At 40.5% G+C, this 21334-nt stretch overlaps 5 protein-coding genes and 2 non-coding genes across 10 annotated transcripts in view; 3 read left to right on the forward strand and 4 right to left on the reverse strand.

Annotated features, from left to right (window-relative positions):
* The first annotated feature begins 299 nt into the window (after positions 1–299).
* Positions 300–815, forward strand: mRpS33 (mitochondrial ribosomal protein S33). The gene is made up of 2 exons (XM_002053137.4): positions 300–502; positions 566–815. The coding sequence occupies exons 1-2, from the start codon at positions 383–385 to the stop codon at positions 785–787; spliced, it is 342 nt and encodes a 113-aa protein (XP_002053173.1). The 5' UTR covers positions 300–382; the 3' UTR covers positions 788–815.
* LOC6629512 (uncharacterized) lies at positions 792–1952 on the reverse strand. Its single transcript, XM_002053136.4, has 4 exons — positions 1813–1952; positions 1584–1751; positions 1318–1526; positions 792–1229 (listed from the first exon to the last, which is right to left on the reverse strand). The coding sequence occupies exons 1-4, from the start codon at positions 1919–1921 to the stop codon at positions 840–842; spliced, it is 876 nt and encodes a 291-aa protein (XP_002053172.1). The 5' UTR covers positions 1922–1952; the 3' UTR covers positions 792–839.
* Positions 1834–21334, forward strand: part of ss (spineless) — a 108264-nt gene continuing 88763 nt past the window's right edge. The window contains exon 1 of the mRNA XM_070206924.1: positions 1834–1957. The gene's annotated coding sequence lies outside the window, so the exon portion shown is untranslated. The remainder of the gene's footprint in view (positions 1958–21334) is intronic.
* Fntb (Farnesyl transferase beta subunit) lies at positions 2130–3739 on the reverse strand. The gene is made up of 4 exons (XM_002053135.4): positions 3597–3739; positions 3271–3527; positions 2538–3209; positions 2130–2470 (listed from the first exon to the last, which is right to left on the reverse strand). The coding sequence occupies exons 1-4, from the start codon at positions 3693–3695 to the stop codon at positions 2245–2247; spliced, it is 1254 nt and encodes a 417-aa protein (XP_002053171.1). The 5' UTR covers positions 3696–3739; the 3' UTR covers positions 2130–2244.
* LOC6629509 (uncharacterized) lies at positions 3597–6084 on the reverse strand. Of its 4 annotated transcripts, none has more exons than XM_032437058.2 (5): positions 5953–6084; positions 5702–5901; positions 5223–5651; positions 4401–4871; positions 3597–4336 (listed from the first exon to the last, which is right to left on the reverse strand). In XM_032437058.2, exons 3-5 carry the CDS (start codon positions 5586–5588, stop codon positions 4127–4129), a joined length of 1047 nt encoding a protein of 348 aa, XP_032292949.1. In that variant the 5' UTR covers positions 5589–5651; positions 5702–5901; positions 5953–6084; the 3' UTR covers positions 3597–4126. The 4 variants fall into 4 exon arrangements, with proteins under 4 accessions (XP_032292949.1, XP_002053170.3, XP_032292947.1 ...); XM_002053134.4 differs by having other exon boundaries at positions 3597–4312; positions 5714–5901; positions 5953–6078; XM_032437056.2 differs by having other exon boundaries at positions 5714–5901; positions 5953–6078.
* TRNAT-AGU (transfer RNA threonine (anticodon AGU)) lies at positions 4950–5023 on the reverse strand. Its single transcript has one exon. It is a non-coding gene; the product is annotated as a tRNA-Thr (tRNA).
* On the forward strand, positions 12743–12816 carry TRNAT-AGU (transfer RNA threonine (anticodon AGU)). Its single transcript has one exon. It is a non-coding gene; the product is annotated as a tRNA-Thr (tRNA).

Raw genomic sequence — 21334 nt, forward strand, 5'->3', positions numbered from 1 at the left:
GTTAATGCAAAAGGAATGTGGCGTTTGCTCTAAAATCCTTGCATAAAATTACACCCTCTTAAAAGGGTATTTCCTTTGGCATATTAATGGATGAAAAATCTTTAAACATTGATAAGTAACAGTCAGTATTAAAAAAAAAAAGGGTTCACAATTAATATTGATGAACGTCCCATAGCCCTTCGCATGGCGTTCGTATTTGTAAACACCTCATGCGGAATTGCCTTTAGTGTTTGTTAGTGTTAATAGTTGCACGAGTGCATATCGATATCGATAGCTGTAAGCTACCATCACTAAGCAGCTGTTTCTTGTTTGTGTGGCGGCTGAGTGACATAACCCTCATTTGCTTTAATAATATTATAAGTAAACTTAAGCTGAATTAAAAATGTCCTACAAATACAGCGAGCTTATTAAGCTCGGGACACAGTACGCGCGGCGCATGAATTATCTGTCGAATCGCATATTTGGCGAAGTGGCGCGCACTACAAACGACAAATCTATGAAGGTTTCATACGGCTTTTAAATTTAGTTATTTATGAAATATATATTAATGGACATTTCTGTGCAGGTTGTTCGTATGTTCTCAGAGGAGCCCATTCAGAAACGCGACTATGTTGTCAACTGGTATCCGCGACATGTGGAAACCCATTTGCTTATGAAAAATCTGCGCGATTATGGCCTATTTCGTGATGAGCATCAGGACTTTAAGGAGGAAATGAAACGCTTACGCAAGCTGCGTGGAAAAGCGCCGCCCAAGAAGGGCGAGGGCAAACGTGCAACAAAGAAATAGATCATTTACAACATACACAAAAAGTAAATGTACATTTATTTATTTGCACCAACTAAGGGTCAGCTTTGCGTGTCAGCAATTTGGCATGGCCAGCAAAGACCACATCGTCGTGCTGCCTGCACTCGTACTCCACGGTGGCTATTTTACGCGCTTGCAGCAGACGCACAGTCACCAGGGTGTCTGTTTCTATGCGACATGGTTTCAAGAACTTGAAGGTTTGTTCCAGCACCACAGTGCCTGGTCCTGGCAATTGTGTGCCTATGATGCCGGCCACAACTGCATTAAGCAGGGCACCATGTACACGCCGTTCTTCAACGGGCATGTCTTTGCTGTGTATAAAGTTATAGTCTCCAGTAAACTGTGCGAATGTCTCAAGATCCTGCTGAGTGAAGCGCTTTACCACCTGAACCTGTCGCAGTTTGGATTGCGCCTGACTGCACAGCTGACGGCGTAACTGTTGGAACATTGTTTAGTTCGGTTATTTCGGTGCGGCTGCCAAAATCTTCCAGAAAAACTACACAAAGCTTGACAACACGTTCGTCGTTGGATGCCTGGCGCCAGTACTGCACGCGCTTCAGCAATGCTGGCGTTATGAGCTGATCCTTGGTACCCAATCCCGCGCTCAGCAGTTGATAGTATAGTGTTAGGCAGTGCAGCACAATATCAGCGTGCTCTGTGCGCAGAAACAAGCCTCTAATTAAAGCTATACTTTCAATTATAAATTTGGCGGCGCCTCTGTCTGTAAGTTGAAAGAAATTATTGAATATCTTACATATTGACTGTTGAGAAACGTTACCCAAGCAAAAATTACACAACGCCGCTACCGCATGCAACTGTAGATTGGGATTCTGCGTATCCAAAGCTGCCACAAATACATCCAACGCTTCGGCTTCATGCAAATGGGGCCAGTTAATCGGATCGTAGGCAAAGTTCGCCAAGTTAGCGGTCACCTGCTCCTGGGCCTCTGTTAGGGATTTATCGATACTGTTAACAGTGATGCCGACGCCAGCGAGTTAAGTGCTTACCGACGTTTGTTGAGGTGTAATATTCGTTCACAAGGTGGCCAATATATTCGCGTCGATCTATGCCCTCCGCTGGAGTCTTGCGTTTTAAACGACGATGGCTAGAAAACATCTAGAATGACAACTATGCAACTACGCAATGCAACAGGTAAGTTTAAAATACAAAACTGAGTTGCCATTCGCTTGTAAACGTAGCCATTCAAATCGAGTATTTAATATAACAGCTGCTTTACATTTAACAGCGAAGAGTATATATTCAGGGTATTTTAGTTTTTAGCTGTTATTTTATTAGCTTTAAATAATTAAAACACATTAAGCTATTGATTTTCATTTAGACAAATTTAGATAGTAGCGTGTAGAAATTTATAATATTTTTGTTTGCCAACTAAGTTTCAACGTTTATGTATGTACATCATTCGGTTCTGCAAATATTCTCTAATTCTCCGTTCGCCAGGTACTGTCGTTGCCATCCTTATTGGAATTGTTTGAAAAATAGCTTAGAGCTGCTGCGACTGATTTCGGTGGTATGTTAAACAGTGGATGGGTGGGTAGTAGTTCGTTAATAATGTCGCCCAGCACTTGTGGATGCATAGCGGATTCCGAGTGCTGTGCAATTGAAACGCCGCTGAGCGTGTAGCAGGTGTGATATAGATCTTGTGGCCTTTAGGTAAAAGAGAAAGGGTTAAGCAAATACAGGTGACAGGTACAGCGTTGGGCTCTTCACTTACTTGCCGGGCTTGTCGATCAGACCTCCATTTGCCTTTTGGCAACAAAGCAAAATGTATTCCTGTAGTGCTTCAACATCAAAAAGTGTCTGATCCATGCTTTTGTCCGAGCCAACCAAAGTAGCCTGTGTTATCGGAATGGTAGCGCCTACCCAGAACGAGTAGCAACCATCTACTAGTTTATTGGTGCGTCCCTGAAAGCCACCCTCATAGCTCATCTGACGTCGCAGTGTCCATTGCAGCAGCGCTTTCTTGTCACACTTATTAGCCTGGTTGAGCAACGCGAGACTGGCAATGCCACAAAACGTATAGCCACCATGTGCTTCCAAATCAGGCGCGCCACCAAATCCACCCTCGTACGTCTGACAGCTGGCAATCCAGTCAGCGGTGCCCGCAAACAATTCTTTCAGTACCGGCTCAGGGACGTTGGTGAGCTTGGCGCAGGATATGGCACAGTATGCGCCTCGCACATCCGTCTCACCATCTACGTGCAGGCGATAGGAGCCATCCGCATCGCGCACGCTGAACAGAAATTGAATTAGCGAGTCCCGGTCGATGGCGCGATACGCGCTCTGGGTGCCAATGATGCACAAGCTGTTGACGGCAGCATAGGTGGGCGCCAGGTGCGCATATTGACCAGGTCCGCCGCCAAAACCGCCCGTGGGTGCGCGGCATCTGCAAGCATTAAAGTGGAAGCAGTTTATGTCTGGCCACCGCCGGCGTACAACTAACTCACTTGATGAGAAACTGCACCACACTGTCCAGGGTCTGCTCATCGAAGGTGAAGCTTAGCAGTTGCGCCGACTGCAGTATCCAGTAGATACACCAGGGACGACTGCTATCCAAGCACTCGTAGTTCGATGGCAGATTGCGCAGCATCAGATCCAAATACTGTTGGTGCTGTATGCGGTTTAGCTGCGTCACGCGAGGATTGAGGAATTGTGTCTGCTCGAAGCGATCATAACATTTCTCAACCGAATCTTCAGTTTTTTGCTAAACACGAAGCGAAAATCGTTTTTGTTCTCTGTTTATAAGCCATCAGCACGTACGTTGATTACTCACCTGCTCCCTGGATGTTGTTGTGGATACTTTTTCGTCATCGAATTTCAGGTTCTTAAGCTCTGTAAAATTGCGGAATAGGAGCTCGTCCGACGACCACATGGTTTTGGTATCAAAATAAAAAATTTAATCAATTTGAATTAAGAATTGTGCTTGTTGTATCAAATCGTTCGGAAAATGTTCGATTGAACGACTTGCTAAATGAACAAATGAACTAGATCACTGTCGGGTTCGTTAAATTAGAAAAACATATGTTTTTGGCGTCTAGCATATTCAAATGCAATTACTATTAAATCAAACTAATCAGAATTGTTGAGCATTTGGTTTTAAAGGCGAAGTTACAACAAGTTGCCTCTGTTGAACATTATTAACAGCGTCGAAATATCCGATTATTATTTATCGAATCAATCAAAAGAGTTCTTTGTGTAAATGAACCTTCTCAGATTTAAAATTCAAGACCACGATTTTAGATATATTTTTTTAAATAAAATTAAGAAAGGAAACAAATAAGCATTGAATAGATTAATAACATTTCATTTTAACTGTGACATTAAACTGGCTGAGGTCATAATATCATGTTGGACAAGTCTGTGACGAGGCGTCAGTTTCTTGCCTAAGTGACTGCCGGTGACTTTATACGGTTGTAGTTCGGCTAAAATCTCCAGAAATCCGTAGAGAGTCGTACACACCACTGCGTAGGTGAGAAAAGTGACAACGATCTGAAATATAATGACCAATGAGATCTGAAACAATTACTGATTATCAATTGCTGCTACTGATATACCTAATTGATTAACATGAACTCACAATGAGCAGCATTTCCATAGTCATAAAAAACCACTCTATTGCACTATATGCAGCCAATTTGTGCACTAAAGTATTTGTTCCCGACGTCACCTTGATGGGATTCTCCTTGTCATTTGGTAATGAGTAGCTGTCACTCTTTTTATCACTGCTACTACTATCACCTTTTTCTGCTGTACTGTTATCGTCACTGTTCCTTTTATGATGTGTGCTCTCCAAATCGTGTTCTTTATTCAGTGGCGTATACCAATCGTAATAGAAGCTTCTTAATATAGAGGTGGCTGTCGACTTTTTCTTTAATTTTTTGGCTTGTGAGGATTCTTTATAGTCTTCCGTTGATGTGTCTACATCTTTTAGATGCTGAAAACAATTGTTGAAGTCAACAAGCGATAGTTTGGCAGCAAAGTTGCATTCCCTTAACATTTGTTTTGGCTTTTGCTTGTTAAGTTCAGTTTTCTTTTCGGTTGATTGACGCTATTAAAAAATAAATATTAATATATTAAAATAAATTTAGGACGCAAACACAACTACAATTAATTGTACGCGTCCCATAGGCCCCGGCGAGATTCGAACTCACGATCTCCTGTTTACTAGACAGGCGCTTTAACCAACTAAGCCACGGCGCCATTTGCGCATGACCGAAAATTTTTAGTATGTAAGCATAGCATTGCAAAGCGAACGCTGTGTATGTGTATTGATTTTTAAGTTAAGTTGGCTGCACTTTTTAGTTTATATGACAAACGACAGATGGTGCTAGTATCAGTTTTAACAGTTAAGTAGGTGTATGTATTTTCATAGATGGCGCTAAAATCTTTTTTCACTCACGGTTTTCTTTCTCACATAAGGCTGCAGCTCCAGCAAGTTATTATCGAATTTTCCCTGCTTTAGCTGCTCTATTTCCTCATCAGTTATGAAATTGTTCATATCCATGCACTCATTAGCATAGAAATCATATATCACGCCCTCTCCAAAACAGGTCGGCACCGGCTCACACTCCTCCGACGTGCGATTGTAAAAGCTGCGCTGGCCAAAATATCGCTCCTCACAGTTAAGGGGCGTGCAATTGCGTAAATAGTTCTTATCCCAGTTCTTGCAGTCGGTAAAATCCTTGCGACGTCGCAGGGAATGATTGCTCGGATCCAAGGTTTCAAAGCGTGTATCAAAGTATAAAATTTGATTCGTTTTGATCATCTCGTTCAGGTGATTCGTGCTGCTGATGACTATGGGACAGCTGCCAACGCGATTGTAAAGGGACTACAATAAAAGTTAATATTATAAAACGTACTCAGCATGAGCTTAAGTACCTGCTAACTGACCACAGTGGGCCACACCAGAGACACGGTGACGCTACTCCCTGGTTCAATCGCGCCAAAGTCGCCGCCAAAAATGGTGCCTGCCTTGACCTGCTTGCCGTTGGTCAAATTCAATGTACAGACGCCATTTGAGTTCACGGTAAACTCCAGCATTTCCGATTTTTCCCGTTTTTGATTGGAAACAGTCAGATCTGATGAGGCGTACATTTAAAGCTGCTCGAGCTGTGCATTCTCTGGCTTACCGAAGATGAGCCCTATATCATTCTCTCGGGGCACGCGCATGATAACGCGCGACACGCTGCACGTCGGGTAGATGCTGGGTATATTCAGTGTCATGAGGTACAGCAGCAGCTGTTGTAACATTTTCAACGAGGCCTACGATATAATAAAATAAAAAACAAGTACGAGTGCTCCAGTTGAGAGTGCCCAACCAGGAGATACCCTGTACCTAGAGCCCAGCTGTGGTAACAAATATCAGTCCCGCACTATGGAAAATGCATTAAGAAGTGAGCTTGTGTCCCAATAGAAGCTAAAAGATGTGGTTTGAGCATTCGTGTTAAATGCCAAAGGATTTGAAATGTGAGAACTCTGATATCGGCAAGTTCATGCAGACATAGGTAGATCACGTTGGGTCTTAATATTTGTCAACAACATATATACACATATATACCCCATATGCCCTGCCATATGCCCTTTTGTAGCACATTTCAATACAGGTCATACTCTATATACTTCATTCAGAGCATGTTAAATACTTTCCAAGGAGTTAAGGGGATAACATGCATGCCATGCCTTTTAGTTTTAAATAAAAAACGCTAATGTCCTGCTGTTTAATTAAGTGTAATTTTAGTGCGCGTCAAGCGACCCCTTTAACTACCCTATAGACATACCTTGTACAAGGTATGTATATACATACATATATATGATATCATTTGCAAAGGGTTCGCATCCATTGCAATTTATGTTTTAATCATCAAATGCGACCCAATTGATCAACGTTGTTGCCATTAATTTATGCGGCGGAACATTGTTTTGAAGTAACTGAGGACCTCGAGAGCTGGAGACCTGGAGACTGTCTCAACTGAAGCAACTGCGACAGGTGACACTTTCTGTGTTGCATATTCATTGACTCAAAACGTAATTTATGCCAGAAAAAAAAAGCAAAATAAAATTAATTTGACAGGAAATAATTAATTTGGGCGCTTTCGTAGAGCTGCGATGAAAGAAGTGCTGCCAGCGGCCCAATTAAAATTATTTCGCTTTCATTACCCAATGAACCAGACGTAATAATAATAAAAAAATAAAAAAGAAAGAAATCCAACAGTCAATACAGAAACCCAAGTAACAACAGACCAAGCTTCGAGTTGAGACGGCAAGAAAAAAAAACAACTGCCAAAGCAAAAAAAAAAAAGAAGAAGTTTAAATAATGAAATCACTTCGCACCATCTCGAAATTGCTCATTAACATTTTGTGTTTGCGATATCAACTTGTGAAAATCGCAGACCAGGCCAGCCTCCGGCCAACTCTCCAACTTGCATTCGTACTCACAGTGGAGCTACGTTTATGCGATGCATATTGCAATAATGATTTTCTTGTTATACCCAAAAAGGTTCCCATCTTAGCTAATAAATACTTTGACATTTAGTTCAATGAAAAGACTTTTGGTTAATCTGCATGTTAAATTGAGACAGATATTCTATTTAACTTGACTAGATCTACTAGATGTACAGTTTATTGCTTGTAAACAGCTTACATGGTCGATGTAAAATTCAAATACAAATCTTATATTTTGTTTACAGGCCCTGCCTAACTTGGCAATGTCACAAGTCTAGGTTGTTTCTTTTTTTAATTTCTGGGACAGCTGTACGCTGAATAAAATTTATGAACTCATGTTCAATAACATGAGCTTTACCAGGAACTTGGTAGCAGAGCGTAATATAGAGAAAAATGATCTATAATATAAATTAATTGGATTTCTTGATAAGTATTCCACATATAAACCTATGTACAGAATGTTGTTCGGATTATAAAGATATCAAGTGCTGCCAGCTGTTTATGCCAATAATAAAAAATAATCCAATTGGACTTTATAGCTTAGATATTGTGCATGATTTTGCATGAATGAATGATTCAGGAATTCTAGTGGAATTTATGCCATTTCAATAACATAATCACAGATTCTTTAAATTCTGTTCTATTGCTATAAGCTTAGAAAGTCGAGTTATTTGTTGATTGTGTTAAGTTAACGCATAAACGTGGTTGGCAACATCAACAAAGACTTGGCCAGCTACAGAGGCAGACTCTAAGGCAGCTACTTGGCTTTTATTTATTATGCCAAGTTGTTGTTGTCTTAGTTGTTGTTGTTGTTGTTGTTGTTGCTGTTGTTGTCGTGGGGTCTTCACTGTTAGCTGCAGTTGCCTGGCTTATTAGTTGGGTCAGCTTTTGGCTTTTGAGGTGTGAAACTGACGACACCCGCCCCCGCTGAGTACATGTGCAGATATGTTTGTTGGTCTCTGACAGTTGCCCTCTGCCTTGTTTACGGGTCGTGATTTGTCTCCAACTCTGGCTCTGACTTCGTCTCTGGCAATTCTTGTAAAGGTCGTCTCCTCGCTTTACTCAATGAAAATTGCCAGAAGACAGCAGACTCTGGACTGGACCCCGAACAGTGTCCTCGACTGAAGATAAGCCCAGGCTGGAGGACGTGTATTTCAGTAGCCATTCGATTTATGTTAAATAAGCTGGACGCGAGCGCTGTTTGTTGTAAAATACCAATTGCTGTGGCTGCATTCGCGTTGTGATTCACGTTCTTGTTGCCTCTTCTTAGCTTGAGGAAAACTGAAACAGGTCGATTGCAACCGACTGCGCCATACTCTGTAAGCAGTCTGCAAACAGCTGAAATCTGTTTAACAGCGTCTGCTAGTGTTCTGTGGACTCTGAAACTGTAATCGCTAAGCACTGACTCTCAAACTGTGTCGTTTCGGAAACTCAAATTGCGGACTTAATATTCTTCTTTCGATCTTATAAGGAGCTCACCCGTCAGAATTGGTTGCTGTGGAAGGTATAAACTGTAATTGTATTGTAAAAACCCAACAAACCTCTTCCACTTCGCGAACAGAGTATTAAAAGAGAAACGCAAGCAGAAGAAAGACAAAAAAATCATTGGCACTGCATCAGATTTCTTAATTTAATTGGCTTTATGCAAGAAATTCTTTGACCAGGGTTTGCTCTAAGGCTGGCTTTTATAGACAAGCTGTCTGGCCAGGTGCCTGGTAACACACAGCTACACACCTGTGTGTGTGTGTGTGTTAGTGTTAGTGTTAGTGTATGTGTGCAGATCCCTCAAAGCAAAACAAACCAAGCAGCAGCAACTTCTCGGATAGCATCTTTTTGGTCTTCGCAACGTGGGAAATGCTGCGTTGGACGCTTCTTAACCTAATTCTTAAAAAGAAAAACTTTTGAATAAATAATCAATAAAAAATGCTGCAAATAAAAGTTATTTTCATACAACAAGAAATAGTAATAATCAGCGGCAAATGCAGCTCGTAATTGCAAGCTATGCACCACAAAAGAGCGAATAAAAAATTGGCTAAAATTTCATAGACAGACAGGTCGGCTCGACTAAGCAATACCCTATACATAACGCACACTTAACATAACCCACTTTCTGATTCGTATACTCATGTACAAAAGTGCATTATCCAAAATTTAGAGTTCTAATTCCTCTTGACTTGGACAGATAGATTGATATAGGGGTAGATAGAAAGATACAGCTAGATAGAATCGTCTGAATAATCTGCTCACGAATAAGTATGCTTTATAAATTCGAAGCTACCTTGTACAGCCACAGTATTAGCATTTTACCTCCCATCTACGAGTTCTTTGACTGTAGGGTATATAAAGAAAAAAGAAATGAAAATCGTTCAAGTTTTCCATCATCGCGTGCAGTGGCTGCATTTTAGGAACAATTGCAGCGCATTTAAGCATAAATGCAGGCGAAAAGTTCAGACCGAGTCGACAGTGAATAAGTGAATGAGTGAATGGGTGTTTGAGTGTTTGAGTGTTGGCTGTGAGTGTGAGTGTGCGACACTTAATCATCAGCGTGAAATGAGGCACAAGAAATGCGGCTGCGGCTCTGGCTGTGGCTGTGGCCAAAACTCTAAGTCTTCTATATATATTATATACACATTCATATATATATATGTATATATATATATATATATATATGTATATATAATTAAGCCATAAATTCAGTTTTTATGATTTTCCACAAAGTTATGAATTTATGGCAAGCGCTGCAACAAGGTAAACGAGCAAAAACTCTAGACGTCCCTTAACTCTCACACACACCACAAGACACACACACACTCACACACACACACATACACAAACACATAAGCAATAATTTGCAAAAAAAAAAAGAAACGGAAGTGCATTTAAATGCGCGCGCATGCGAAATGGCCGTGGTTCCTCGGAGGGGGGAGGCGGGGGGAGGGGTGTGGCAAGCTGGGGTCTTGGGTTAGGGCTTTCTTTTAGCTTTTTTCTGTGAGCTGCACCAATCCGCTGGCGACGCCATGTTGCCTATAAATGTCGAGCGTTTTTCCAGCCAACCTGTCGTAAATTTAACGCTTTCGGGGATGTCTTGCGAAGCGGGCAGGGGAAACTCTATAAAATTTAAATATTTATTATACACTATATTTTCTAGTTGTTGTTCTTGTGCTTGTGCTGTGCAATTCGTTATGCAAATTGCTGTTGCTACTTGCCAAAAACAAAAACCGAGAACAGCCTTCAATGTAAAATACACAAATTTGTTGCATTAATTGCACTAAATTGAGATGGTTTCTATGGGGAACGTACCTTTGGGTTAACTCCAGTTCCCATTGGAGATGGACGCGTGCCGAAAATGTGGCAGTTGCCCGCATATAAATTAAATGCGATCTAAATGATATATATATATTGGCATGTTTTATAAAGCATTGAAGATCACCTTCAATAAATCAAGTTAACTATCTCAAACCTCAAACTATTAGTAAAATTGTCACCAACGTCTATTTTTCAAATATATACATTCATGTTTTATATAGTTTATATCGTAAGCAATTTCTATTAAAGTACCCGAAGATTGCTGTTTGTGATTTAAGTTTTGTTTTTACCAAAATATGGTATCGTCAGCTTTGGTCGTGTTTTTAGTGACATTTCGCATTTACCATCTCTAGCACGCGCCCGTGCGCGAGCACGAAAAATATAATTTAAGATGACAAACTGTTTGCGTTGCATCGTAAAGCATGGACTACCCCTATCGTGGCTATCGTGGCAGCTATCTCCCGTTGACGGTCTACCCCCTCGCTGTCGGTGGTGCCACGCACAATTAGCATAATCGTTCCTAAAATTGCAAGTTGAGCCAAAGACCCCGCGCATATCGGACATTGTTAATCGCGGCCCTGTTCGAATAGGGCTGCCTCTTGGAGTGGGGACTCAGAATGCCCCAGACTAAAATTGAATACCATAATTACGGGCAATTAGGTAAAATGCTCGTGAGTGCTCGTGTCATGGCTGCTTCCTAATGCGAAAATAACGTCATTAATTTTTTGGCGTACCAGAGATAAAGTCGCGAGCCAGTCGAACCGATCCATTCGTAGCGCAAATATGTCCTAGTCCTGTTTCAAGACCTGGGGCACATGCCACACGTCATAAAAGTGCATGCATTGAGCAGGGGATAAAGGACATGCTGCCAAATGGGGCAGGTGCAAGCCGCAGTTGCATCGTCGCGAGCTGCATTAAAAACTTTTTTATGCGGAAAAATCTTTTGGGGTGCCGCGAAGGACGCACGACTTTTGTACCTGCTTTGGCATTGGATGCAATTAACTTGCAACGTGCTGCAGCTGCCACACCCATACCCTCCTCGCACCTCACCCCTCGTCCTTCGCCCCACTCTAGGTATCGTGTAATAATCCGCTATGCGGCTTAGCCCGCGAGCCGTGGCAATTAAATGCGATTAAATCGCAAGCGCAAACTCTTCAACTTCAAATGAAATGCCAGAAAAGCACTCGTAATTATATTTGAAAATGTGCATAAAAACAACGACAATAAAAAATATGGCAACAACAGCAGCAACAGCAACAACTAAGTGCAATTTGCATAAATATTTGTAGCAAAAGAACAGCAACAATCTCACAAACTAGTAAAAGTGTTGTAGCTGAAAGCGCCTGACCAGCAAATACCCTGTAAGTAGGTCAGGCGAAATCAATTTAGTGTTTATTTGAAACAAATTCAATTTAAAATATGCTGGATTAATTAAATATTTGGATGATAAAAAGGCTTTCGTTAAAGTAAGCAAAAAACAAGATGGCATACTTGTCAAATTCATGAAATTTATAATTTAAAAAGGAAAATGGGCCAACTTTGAATGATATTAACACGATTCAACGGGCATATACCTGCGAAAATACTTCTAATAATATTTATATTTACTAATACTAATAATCATTTTGCCTCTATCATACAAGTACACAACTCGACTATGCTCCATTTCCAGCTGTTAAGTGGCTACAGGGTATTAGCTAGCAACCGAAGGCAGCAATGGCGAGGCATAAATTACACTCATGGCAAGGCAACGAGGTTGTGCGGCTTATCTGAAAGGCGAAATTAGCTGATAATATGCAAAACATGGCGAGAAATTGCAGCTTGAGCCAAATATCAAAATTATTACTTTGCACAACTGCACACACACACACACAAAAACAGACACATACACACATCATAAATTGTAGAGAGTCCACTCTTCATAGTTACTCAAGACTTATCTAACTGCCAGTTTTTTGCTTCGATGTTTAGAATTCTCCGAACATCTTGTATTACTTTAACATCAAGCAATTTTCATTATCTCCCAATAATAATAATGTATTCGTAGCGTTATCTCTTAATTATGTCAAATTGATTGATTTTACATTAGCCCAATTGAATATTTAGTTCTTTAGAATAGTTTTTGAAACATTCGATCTTCAAGTCTGGGCATGTGCGCGCGAAGCATATGTCGGCGCCGTGGCTTAGTTGGTTAAAGCGCCTGTCTAGTAAACAGGAGATCGTGAGTTCGAATCTCGCCGGGGCCTAGTGCTTGTACGAAAGTGCAGGCACTCGTTCAACGTTTTTTTTATATTTAATTTGTTTGTTTATTGTTTTTTATTAAGATATAAATATGTTTTTACTAGTGTGCAAGTTATTCTTGTATTATTAGCACATTTATAATCTCGTTTAAATATTTTGGTAGATTAAAATGAAAGATTCAAGATTAGTGAATCCTTAATGGGTTATTAGGGATCACAGAGCTTGAGAGATATTTGTTATTTCTAGGAGGCTTGTATTTTTGTAATAGTATGTATATGTTAGCACTTTCGTACAGATTTTTATTAAACTTAAAATTTATGCATTAACTGGCATTTAGGCATAAATCATTTTTCTGCTTGCGGGAAAAAAGTCAGTTATTTTTTGACACATATGTGTATATAAACGTGCACTATTATATATTTTATTTATAAATAAACTCAAGCATTTCTATTTGCGTGTGTTGGCAAAGTGTTAATTAAACTTTTCAGCGCCAATGATCAGTGCCTAATGTAAAAGCTTTTAGGCGTTGTGTTTGTTGTTGTTCATTTATTCTCATACAGTTCTCACGTTTTAATACGTCAACTGAGCTTTTGAAGAAGCTTTTAGAGTTCTGGTCAGTTTATAGTCATTTTATTATCTCATCATGTGGACTTTAAAATGTATTTAGGAATTATCTATTATTTCGGATCCATTACTTTAAATTACTGATTTATTATCCAAATATGTAAAACTGTTTGTTCTGACTAAGTAATAGCTGAAATTATTATTGTAGTTAGCCCAATTTCATCAATCAGTGTGAAAACATTGCAAAAAAGCGTTTATATGAAAATATTTTGTTCCGATTAACTTCGCTCATTTCTAAAGAATATAAAATTATATTGTGTTTCATGGTTTTTGGTAAATCCATCCTCCTCGGTAGAAATAGGGGTCAAAGATTTAGAGGGTGATGTTTCAGGCTCAAATTTCTAAGAATCTTTATGAATTCAAAAGAAGTTTCTCACTTTTTGTAAAATTCAAGAAAATGCGATCAAAGAGTTTTCGGGCGAACTTTTAAGATTTTTACGATTTGTTTCAAACTTATTTTCAAAGCCCTACATTCAAAACTTTCCACGAACAGAAACAGGGTGAAAAAATAACATCTAAAATCGTTAGCATAAAACTTGGCACGGGTAAGCCAGGTAACATCTGTTAGTATTATATTAGCTTATATGTTTCTTTTCGTATTCGGTTTACCGTCCAACCTGTTTCGCGTATTCCCATCAATTTTTATATGTAACATATAAAAAACAAATTACATGTCCTCGCCGGGTCAAATGTCGAAAATGCATTAAATATCTGCAATATATCTTACCTCGTTCTCTTTCAACGTCCCCGTTGCACCTATAAAAAAAGTACACTCTTACAATGGCATAGAGCAAAACACCTCTGTTTGACTTTGCTAAAAAACACACATCAGTTGTTGTAAAATGATTTTCTGCTGAATTCCGTCTGTCTGCAACGCCTTATATGGTTTCCAGTGTGACGACGCTTAGCCAACTACTTTACCTAGTATAAGTATATGAATAACAAAAAAATCAAATATCTAATAATATAACATGGCTGCTGAAAACTCTTCCGAGTTTTTTGCCCGACGCCCAGACATCTGAAACCATATAGATCTGTTATGGCAACCGTGTTAAGTATAAATATATGGTTATGCTGGTTTTGATGTTTCTCATACAAACTTTGACCAACATTTTTCCTATCTTGCGGTTCAAATTGTCTAAAGCCGTCCCACTTTCAAATAGAATGGAAGCTTCAGTAGCTCTTACGGTTTGAGCTGTGCGTTGGTCAACTTTCAGTTATTCAGTCAGGAGGAAGTGCATATTTTGATCAGTGTTCATGAGTGAATATATATACATGTACATGCAAGCATATTTCATAATTCCCTCCACGGCTCTGCACACTTAAAATGAAATGTCCTTCATTTAAAGGGTTTGCTTTGATTATATGTAAGTATCACATTCTCACTCTAATTAATGTCATGTACTTTCTCTCTCTCTCTCTCTCTCTATCTCTTTTTATTCTCTGGCCTTACTCTAACCCAATCTGTAGTCTTTTTGTGCTTTTAGTGAATTGCTTATAGAAACGTCTGCCACCTTTCTACCAAATCTTGTGTATGGAAATATGCACATTCTGTAATATAGAAAAATGTTACAAAGTTCAAACCCTACTCTGGCATTAAGGATGTGCGGCAGCGTGAACCAAACCACCGACCATTTATTGTTGCATTCGTAGCCCCTTTCTGGAATATTTTAAAAAATAAATTGGAGCACGACCGAGTAATAGTCTTATGTGCAAATGCCTTTACTGCATACATATGTACGCAACAAATTGTCTCATTTAAACATAAAATCGCTTCTGATTTAACAATTGCTTTGTCAATAACAATTTGTAGAGCTGTCAGCTGTGTAGATTGAGATTCTAATGAATGAGTGACTGACTGCTGCAACTACTATTTGATTAGTGCGCGAGGCCAGTAGCTAAAGCAATTGCCAACCCATTCTCTACAACAAATCAACGTTACAATGGCAAAGGCTTCCAGTGCTGGCTGCCATGTTCTCCAAAACGGCAGCGGCGGCAAATGTCCATCAAATGTCACGATCAAATGCTGGCTGGCAGATCAATCGATTGGAATCGTTGGAATCGTGCAGGTAATTACTTGCGACACGCAACTAAAGAATGGGATATTGAGATCTGTTCTCAGCAGTTGCAGTTGCAGTTGCAGTTGCTGATGCAGTTGCTGATGCACTTCCTCTATCACAGTTGCTCGGCACTTTCGCTTGACCTTGCCTAAGCCTTAAAGTGGGCACAAATTTTGCCAGGTACCAACAACTCGGACAGCTGTGTGCGGCGCATCAATGTCAATGTCAATTGTTTGGCCAATTGTCTAGAGGGCGTTGCCTCATCCGCTGCTTAGCCGGAGATTAACTTTTGCATCCAGGCGAGTCCAACACATGTTGCAAGTGCATGTGTCCAGTGAGAACATGTGCAACAGCATCTCAACAATAGGCCATCGACAAGGTTGGAGAGTGGTGTGGGGGGTCACACTGGCCGCACAAAATTATGTTGCCAGTGTTCGCAGCGGCAATTATTTATTATCCTGTTTACGCCCGAAGCCAATCGCCATCTTCTTTGCGCTTGTCTGTTCGCCCTGTCGTCATAACTCTCTTGCATCCACTCTCCACTCTCCACTCCGCTCTCCCTCTCTCAACAATCGACTACGACTACACAGCGCAAATCAGAGTCGTCGCCATTGCCTGGGCAACATTTTCAACTTCTTTTCCTCCACTTTTGTGTTTCATAAATTTTTGTGGTTGCTTTATCGTTGTTGTTGTTGTTATTGTTGTTGCTCTGGGCTACGCTTTGCCTTTGTTGTTTTTTTTTTTTTTTTACTGCTGCCCGCTGTGGCTGAGATTCATTCGGCTGTCGCCTTAGCTATGCGAGTGTGTGTGTATGTGTGCTTGTGAGTGTCTCCTCCCATATTCCAGTGGCCAGTTGCAGCAGCCACTCGCATTGCTCACTCGCCGCCTTTGAGTTTGAGTGCAATTTTTGTGAGTTAAAATTTACTGTCGCTGCTACTGGCTACAGTTCCATTTCCAGTTTGTTGCTGGACAGTGGCACTCCAGTTGTCGTCATAGCCACTGTGAACCCAAATACTACTGTGTGAATTGTGAATATGTATGTTCTGTGTAATCACATCTGTATGTGCTTACGTAGTTGGCTCTTATTTTTTACCTTTTTATTAACATTTTGTCTGAATCAATGAGTTTTTGTTTTTCACAAATTTTTACATATTGAAAATTCAACTTTTTTGATATATTAAAATACGTTAATTAAAATTTCATGAAATTATTAAAAAGCTACATTTTTATATTTAATTATAACTTTATTTTTATCTTATTAAGTTAAATCGATCAGCAAAAAGTCTATATTCATATCCAATGTAGGCAATAGTTCATATGGATCGATATTGCGTTACGCCCATATTTTCTATACAATATAATATTGCAAAAAATAATAAGCAATAAAAAGGTATAATATTAGTTTTTTATATCTTAATTGTTAAAATAATGATTAATGAATTTTAATAATGATTATAGTTCTAAAAATGTGATCAAATATCAGCGACATCTCCAATTAATAATTTATTTTATTTGTAATAATGTGTTTAAAAATAACAAAGCTCAGTTTCAACATCGCTAAACTATGTTCGTTATTTTAGAATAACCCAATTTTATTTTATTAATTTTTTTAAACAAATCAATTTGTTAATGTTATAATTTTTCTGATCATTCTGGAAGCCTTAAAGTTACTTTTCATTTTCAAAATTGTATTTTGTTTATACATTTTTTAGAATCCTTCTTGTTTAGGAAATGGTGCACTCTCTTTTCACTCGTTCCCCCCCTTATCTTTCTTCTATTTTACATATGTATTAATATCGCATTATCATTTGTTCTCGTGCCTCCATAATTTTCCTAATCAACGATTTTCCATGTGAAGGTTGCATTGTCATTGGCCTCTTGCGCCCTCGCTTGCCCCCACTACCTCCGCTCTGAACGTTTTATTGCGTTGATTTTGAAAATGACAACACAAAATGCAAAAATGTTGTTGTAGTTTTCCCCCCTTTGCTTGTTTGTTGCAAATGCACTCACACACACACACACATCAGTTGGCCATACACATGCATATTCATGTGCGTGTGCCCTTCACCTACACTCCCCCACTCCAACGCCCCTTTCCTCCACACCCCTGCATCTGCATTGAATGCATTTTCAATGGCATTTTCATTGCAATTGGCTTGTAATTGCTATATTTAGCCTAATGGCAGCCAAGAACTCGGCATTACGTCTGACTCCATAACTGTTTACCTGGTAGACACCCACACACACGCACACACGCACACACGCACAGCTCTTTATTGACTTTCAGTTTCTATGTCATTAAAGTGGAAACTCTCTTGGGGTAAGTGGGTTACATGCCACATTCCACAATATGTGCTGGGCATCCAGTCAGGTGCCCGACCCCCCACTCCACGCTCAGCCATCTACCCACCTGCTCGATTGCCACATAAATCAGCAACTCATCGACACATTTTTGCCAGGCAAATCATAAATTTTAGTGGGTCTACGCAAAACAAATTTTCACAGCATCGAAATGTCGCAGCGATCTGCTTGCCCCATGTCAAAGTTCCCGCAGCGGCGTGTTGCAGTGCCAACAGCTCCCGGGTAACAACAACAACAAAAACAACAACAACAACAAGAACGGCGGCGGCAGCAACAACAAGTACACTGTAGCCTGGTAACAGCACGGGCTCTACACATGTCTGAGATGTGCCCCAAAGTCCCAGTCGAAGCGCCAGTCGTCGCCAGTTGTCCAGTTGTGGAGTCGCGTCTCTGGCGCGGCTTTTATCCTTGTTTACGCTAAGATGGCGTATTGTATAACATCATTATGTGGACTTCGTTCATGTTCATGTCATAATTTTGCCCAGCCACAGTCGGTCGAAGGAGCCAGCAGCCTCCCGCCTGCAGTCTCCTCTGTGCCGCATTCCGCTGCGCCCACAGTGTATGAAGCGCCAGTCGCCGCATCTCCAGCCGCGCTTGCTCTGAGCTGCGCTTGGAGATTGCGGCATAGGGATTGGGCAATTCCAGCAGAATATCAGCAGCATCAGCATTTGCATCAGCATCGGCATTAGCATCAGCATCAGCATCGGCATCAGAATGTTGTGGCCGCTGTTTGTGCCATGTTTTGGGCTGCGTAATTAAAAATAAATTTTCGCGCGCTGAGCGCACAGGAGCGGAGTGCGGGTGGGAGTTATGTTGGGCTCGCATGTAAGGCATGCAAAAGCTCTTATTCATTCAAATTTGATACAGAATGTTTCATTTTTTGGTGCAGGTGCCAGGTGTACATAGCTTTTGAATTACATTTATTTCCAATTTTCACATTACAGAATTTTTAAAATATTCAAGTGCATTATAATGTGTGCTTATATAAATACCTAAATTGTAATGTATAATTGTGTATAGTTGTCATAGAAAATTCCTATAATCAGATATTGTTTATGTTGTCATCATTGGAATTTTTTTGTTTTTCTTTCTTTGGTTTTTAACTTAATATCCTTTGTCACTTGTTGCCACCTGTTGCTCCGCCCAAATGCGCCTGCTGTCTGCCCGCGAACCGCTCCTGTTACTGAAGGAACTTGCAATACGTTTTTTGTTACTTTTTAATTTAATGAATATTCTGGGACAATTTATTAGCCAACATATTGATTTCAGCGTTTGCCGTGTGTTGTTGCTCTGTTGGCTCTTTTGCATGCAGTCTTTGTTGTTGCTGCCAAGTTTATACGGTAGTTACCAACATAAATAGCAGCAATTTGGTCAGACACCAGCCAACACACGGGCCCAAGCAGCCAACCAGCCAGCCAGCCAGTCAGCCAGTCAAACCAGGCCGGGCCGAGCGAGAGCTTGCTGAACAAGCTCACAATTAATATGGCCCAACCCGCCGCCGCCCGCACCACAGGCGGTCCCAGAGGGTTCGCTCCGGTATGGCATAGCCAGTGTGTCCTGTTGTGGGACCCAGCATAACCCCAAAAGAGACTTCGCTGACCAGGCCAAGTTGCGGCTGCTGTGTGTGCGATTTATGGCTCTTAACAAATTGTTAATAAATATTTTATTTATATTGATGAGACAACACAAAAATTATTCACAATTTGTTCAAGTTTTCGGCTCTTTCACATAATTGTCTCACATTTTTTGAAAAACTTATGAGTTGATGAAATAATTTCGGAGCCCAAACAGCTGCGCATTTGTTTCAATTAGCCAAACTGACCAAATGGTGGAGGAGTACATCGTATTCCCGTTATATGATTGATCTGTGTGTCCAGCTTGACGCTGTGGCACCCTGTAATTAGCGCGAGAAAAGTTCTTCTGAATACCCTAACAGAGGACTATCAGGAATTCCTATGAAACATGTTACACACTTGTTCAGAGCTTGGCGAGACAATCATGCAGAATGTTGTTATGTTTAACTCTATTCAAACATATTTCAACTCTGTCTAATATATCAGTTTATCAATGAAATTAAGTACAGTCATCAATGACTGAATGTTGGTCAACATCAGATTGTTCTATCAGATATTTGAAGTTTCGGCGAATCTGAAAATTGCATTATTCTTATTTTTTGTTGGTTGCGTTTGCTAAAAATTCTTTTTCTCTGATGTAGCTACCTTCAGTGCCTGCTGATCTGAAATATCGCAGTCTTTCACAGCCGTCCTTGCATTACGTATCTTATAGTATTTTATGGTTTCTTCTACGTTTTGGTAAGTTCAGGGTATTTAATATTCAACATGCGGCTCTGGCACGTTTCCTATGTTTTGGACAATTGAAAGTGGAATTTAAATGAGTTTAGTTGCGGGTAGTGGAAGCTACCGCCTCAAAAGCAGCTTGCTCGAAGCCTTGGACTCAACCTCCTCCCAGCAGCTGTCAATCACAATGATTTATGTCGCCGCCGCAGTAATATTGAGAAAGAGATGGCGACTTAGTGAGTGTGAGAGAGAGAGAGAGAGACACAGAGTATCAGAGTATCTTTGTGCATTTGCCTACATCAACGCGTCAATTTATCTTTCCGCAGTTGCAACGAAGCTCATCAGCGGCGGCTTCTTTTCTTTTATAATGAACCCCCCTCTGTAGACCCCGCATGGGCGGCCTGGCGCTTATGGACGATTCCTAATATACTCTCTTCGCAATCAGAAATTGAGCATATTAGTTTTTGCTATGGCAGTCTAAACTGCTGATGCTGGGCAGCTAAACTGCTGATGCCCTCCTTTAGAGATTGTCCCACTCCCAGTTCACTTAACTTGTTTTGCCATAGTCACAGTTTAAGGGCCACTGGCCTGTGTTTACAGTTTAAGAGTCCGCAGGCTTTTTGACTGATTTGACTGGAAATTACACTGCGAACAGCGCATTGCGCAGTCGGTTGAAGCCGCTCATCTACGATTCAACGTTTATACTTGTTTTTTTTTCTATATATTTTTTTTCCACATTTTTCATTTGAATTTCATTTTATTTTATTGCTTAATTGTCGCAGCTTTTGATGAACTGTTTGTTTGGATTTGCCGCGACAGTTTTCATGGTTTCACACAACTGGGATAAGATCGCACTTGAGGTGTGGCCTGTGCCTGCAGTTGCCACTTGATGAGATCTCTTCCTCGCCCTCTGCCCGCTTGTCTAAGCCTCTGTCCCTGCCCAAAGCTGCGGCAGCTGCCGCGTGTGCCCTGTAATTTGGCTTCAATTTTGTTTTCGTGTTTTTGTCGTGACACCAGTCGCCATTTTGGCTACCTATTGAAGCCATTTACATTCCGGGCCCAGACCCAAGACAATTGCTTTCGACTCTGCCCCGCCGCAGCTCAATTTACCAATCAAATAACAAATGCGCCGCCAAAGCTGCTTATTAATGGCGGCCAAAACGGTTCAGCTCCAGCTTCGA

This window comes from Drosophila virilis, chromosome 2 (assembly GCF_030788295.1).
Source record: "Drosophila virilis strain 15010-1051.87 chromosome 2, Dvir_AGI_RSII-ME, whole genome shotgun sequence".
NCBI lineage: Eukaryota > Metazoa > Arthropoda > Insecta > Diptera > Drosophilidae > Drosophila > Drosophila virilis.

Bases quoted from the DNA above. Each gene is read 5' to 3' on its own strand.
- mRpS33 (XM_002053137.4), top strand. From the start codon at position 383: ATGTCCTACAAATACAGCGAGCTTATTAAGCTCGGGACACAGTACGCG. The intron at 503-565 runs GTTTCATACGGC...ATTTCTGTGCAG, and splicing joins CAAACGACAAATCTATGAAG to GTTGTTCGTATGTTCTCAGA.
- LOC6629512 (XM_002053136.4), bottom strand. From the start codon at position 1,921: ATGTTTTCTAGCCATCGTCGTTTAAAACGCAAGACTCCAGCGGAGGGC. The intron at 1,527-1,583 runs GTAACGTTTCTC...TTCAACTTACAG, and splicing joins GTTGTGTAATTTTTGCTTGG to ACAGAGGCGCCGCCAAATTT. The intron at 1,230-1,317 runs GTCAAGCTTTGT...TTACGCCGTCAG, and splicing joins CATCCAACGACGAACGTGTT to CTGTGCAGTCAGGCGCAATC.
- Fntb (XM_002053135.4), bottom strand. From the start codon at position 3,695: ATGTGGTCGTCGGACGAGCTCCTATTCCGCAATTTTACAGAGCTTAAG. The intron at 3,528-3,596 runs GTGAGTAATCAA...CTTCGTGTTTAG, and splicing joins CAACAACATCCAGGGAGCAG to CAAAAAACTGAAGATTCGGT. The intron at 3,210-3,270 runs GTGAGTTAGTTG...TAATGCTTGCAG, and splicing joins GTGGTGCAGTTTCTCATCAA to ATGCCGCGCACCCACGGGCG.
- LOC6629509 (XM_032437056.2), bottom strand. From the start codon at position 6,073: ATGTTACAACAGCTGCTGCTGTACCTCATGACACTGAATATACCCAGC. The intron at 4,872-5,222 runs GTGAGTGAAAAA...ATTTTTTAATAG, and splicing joins CTTATGTGAGAAAGAAAACC to CGTCAATCAACCGAAAAGAA. The intron at 4,337-4,400 runs GTGAGTTCATGT...TAATTGTTTCAG, and splicing joins CTATGGAAATGCTGCTCATT to ATCTCATTGGTCATTATATT.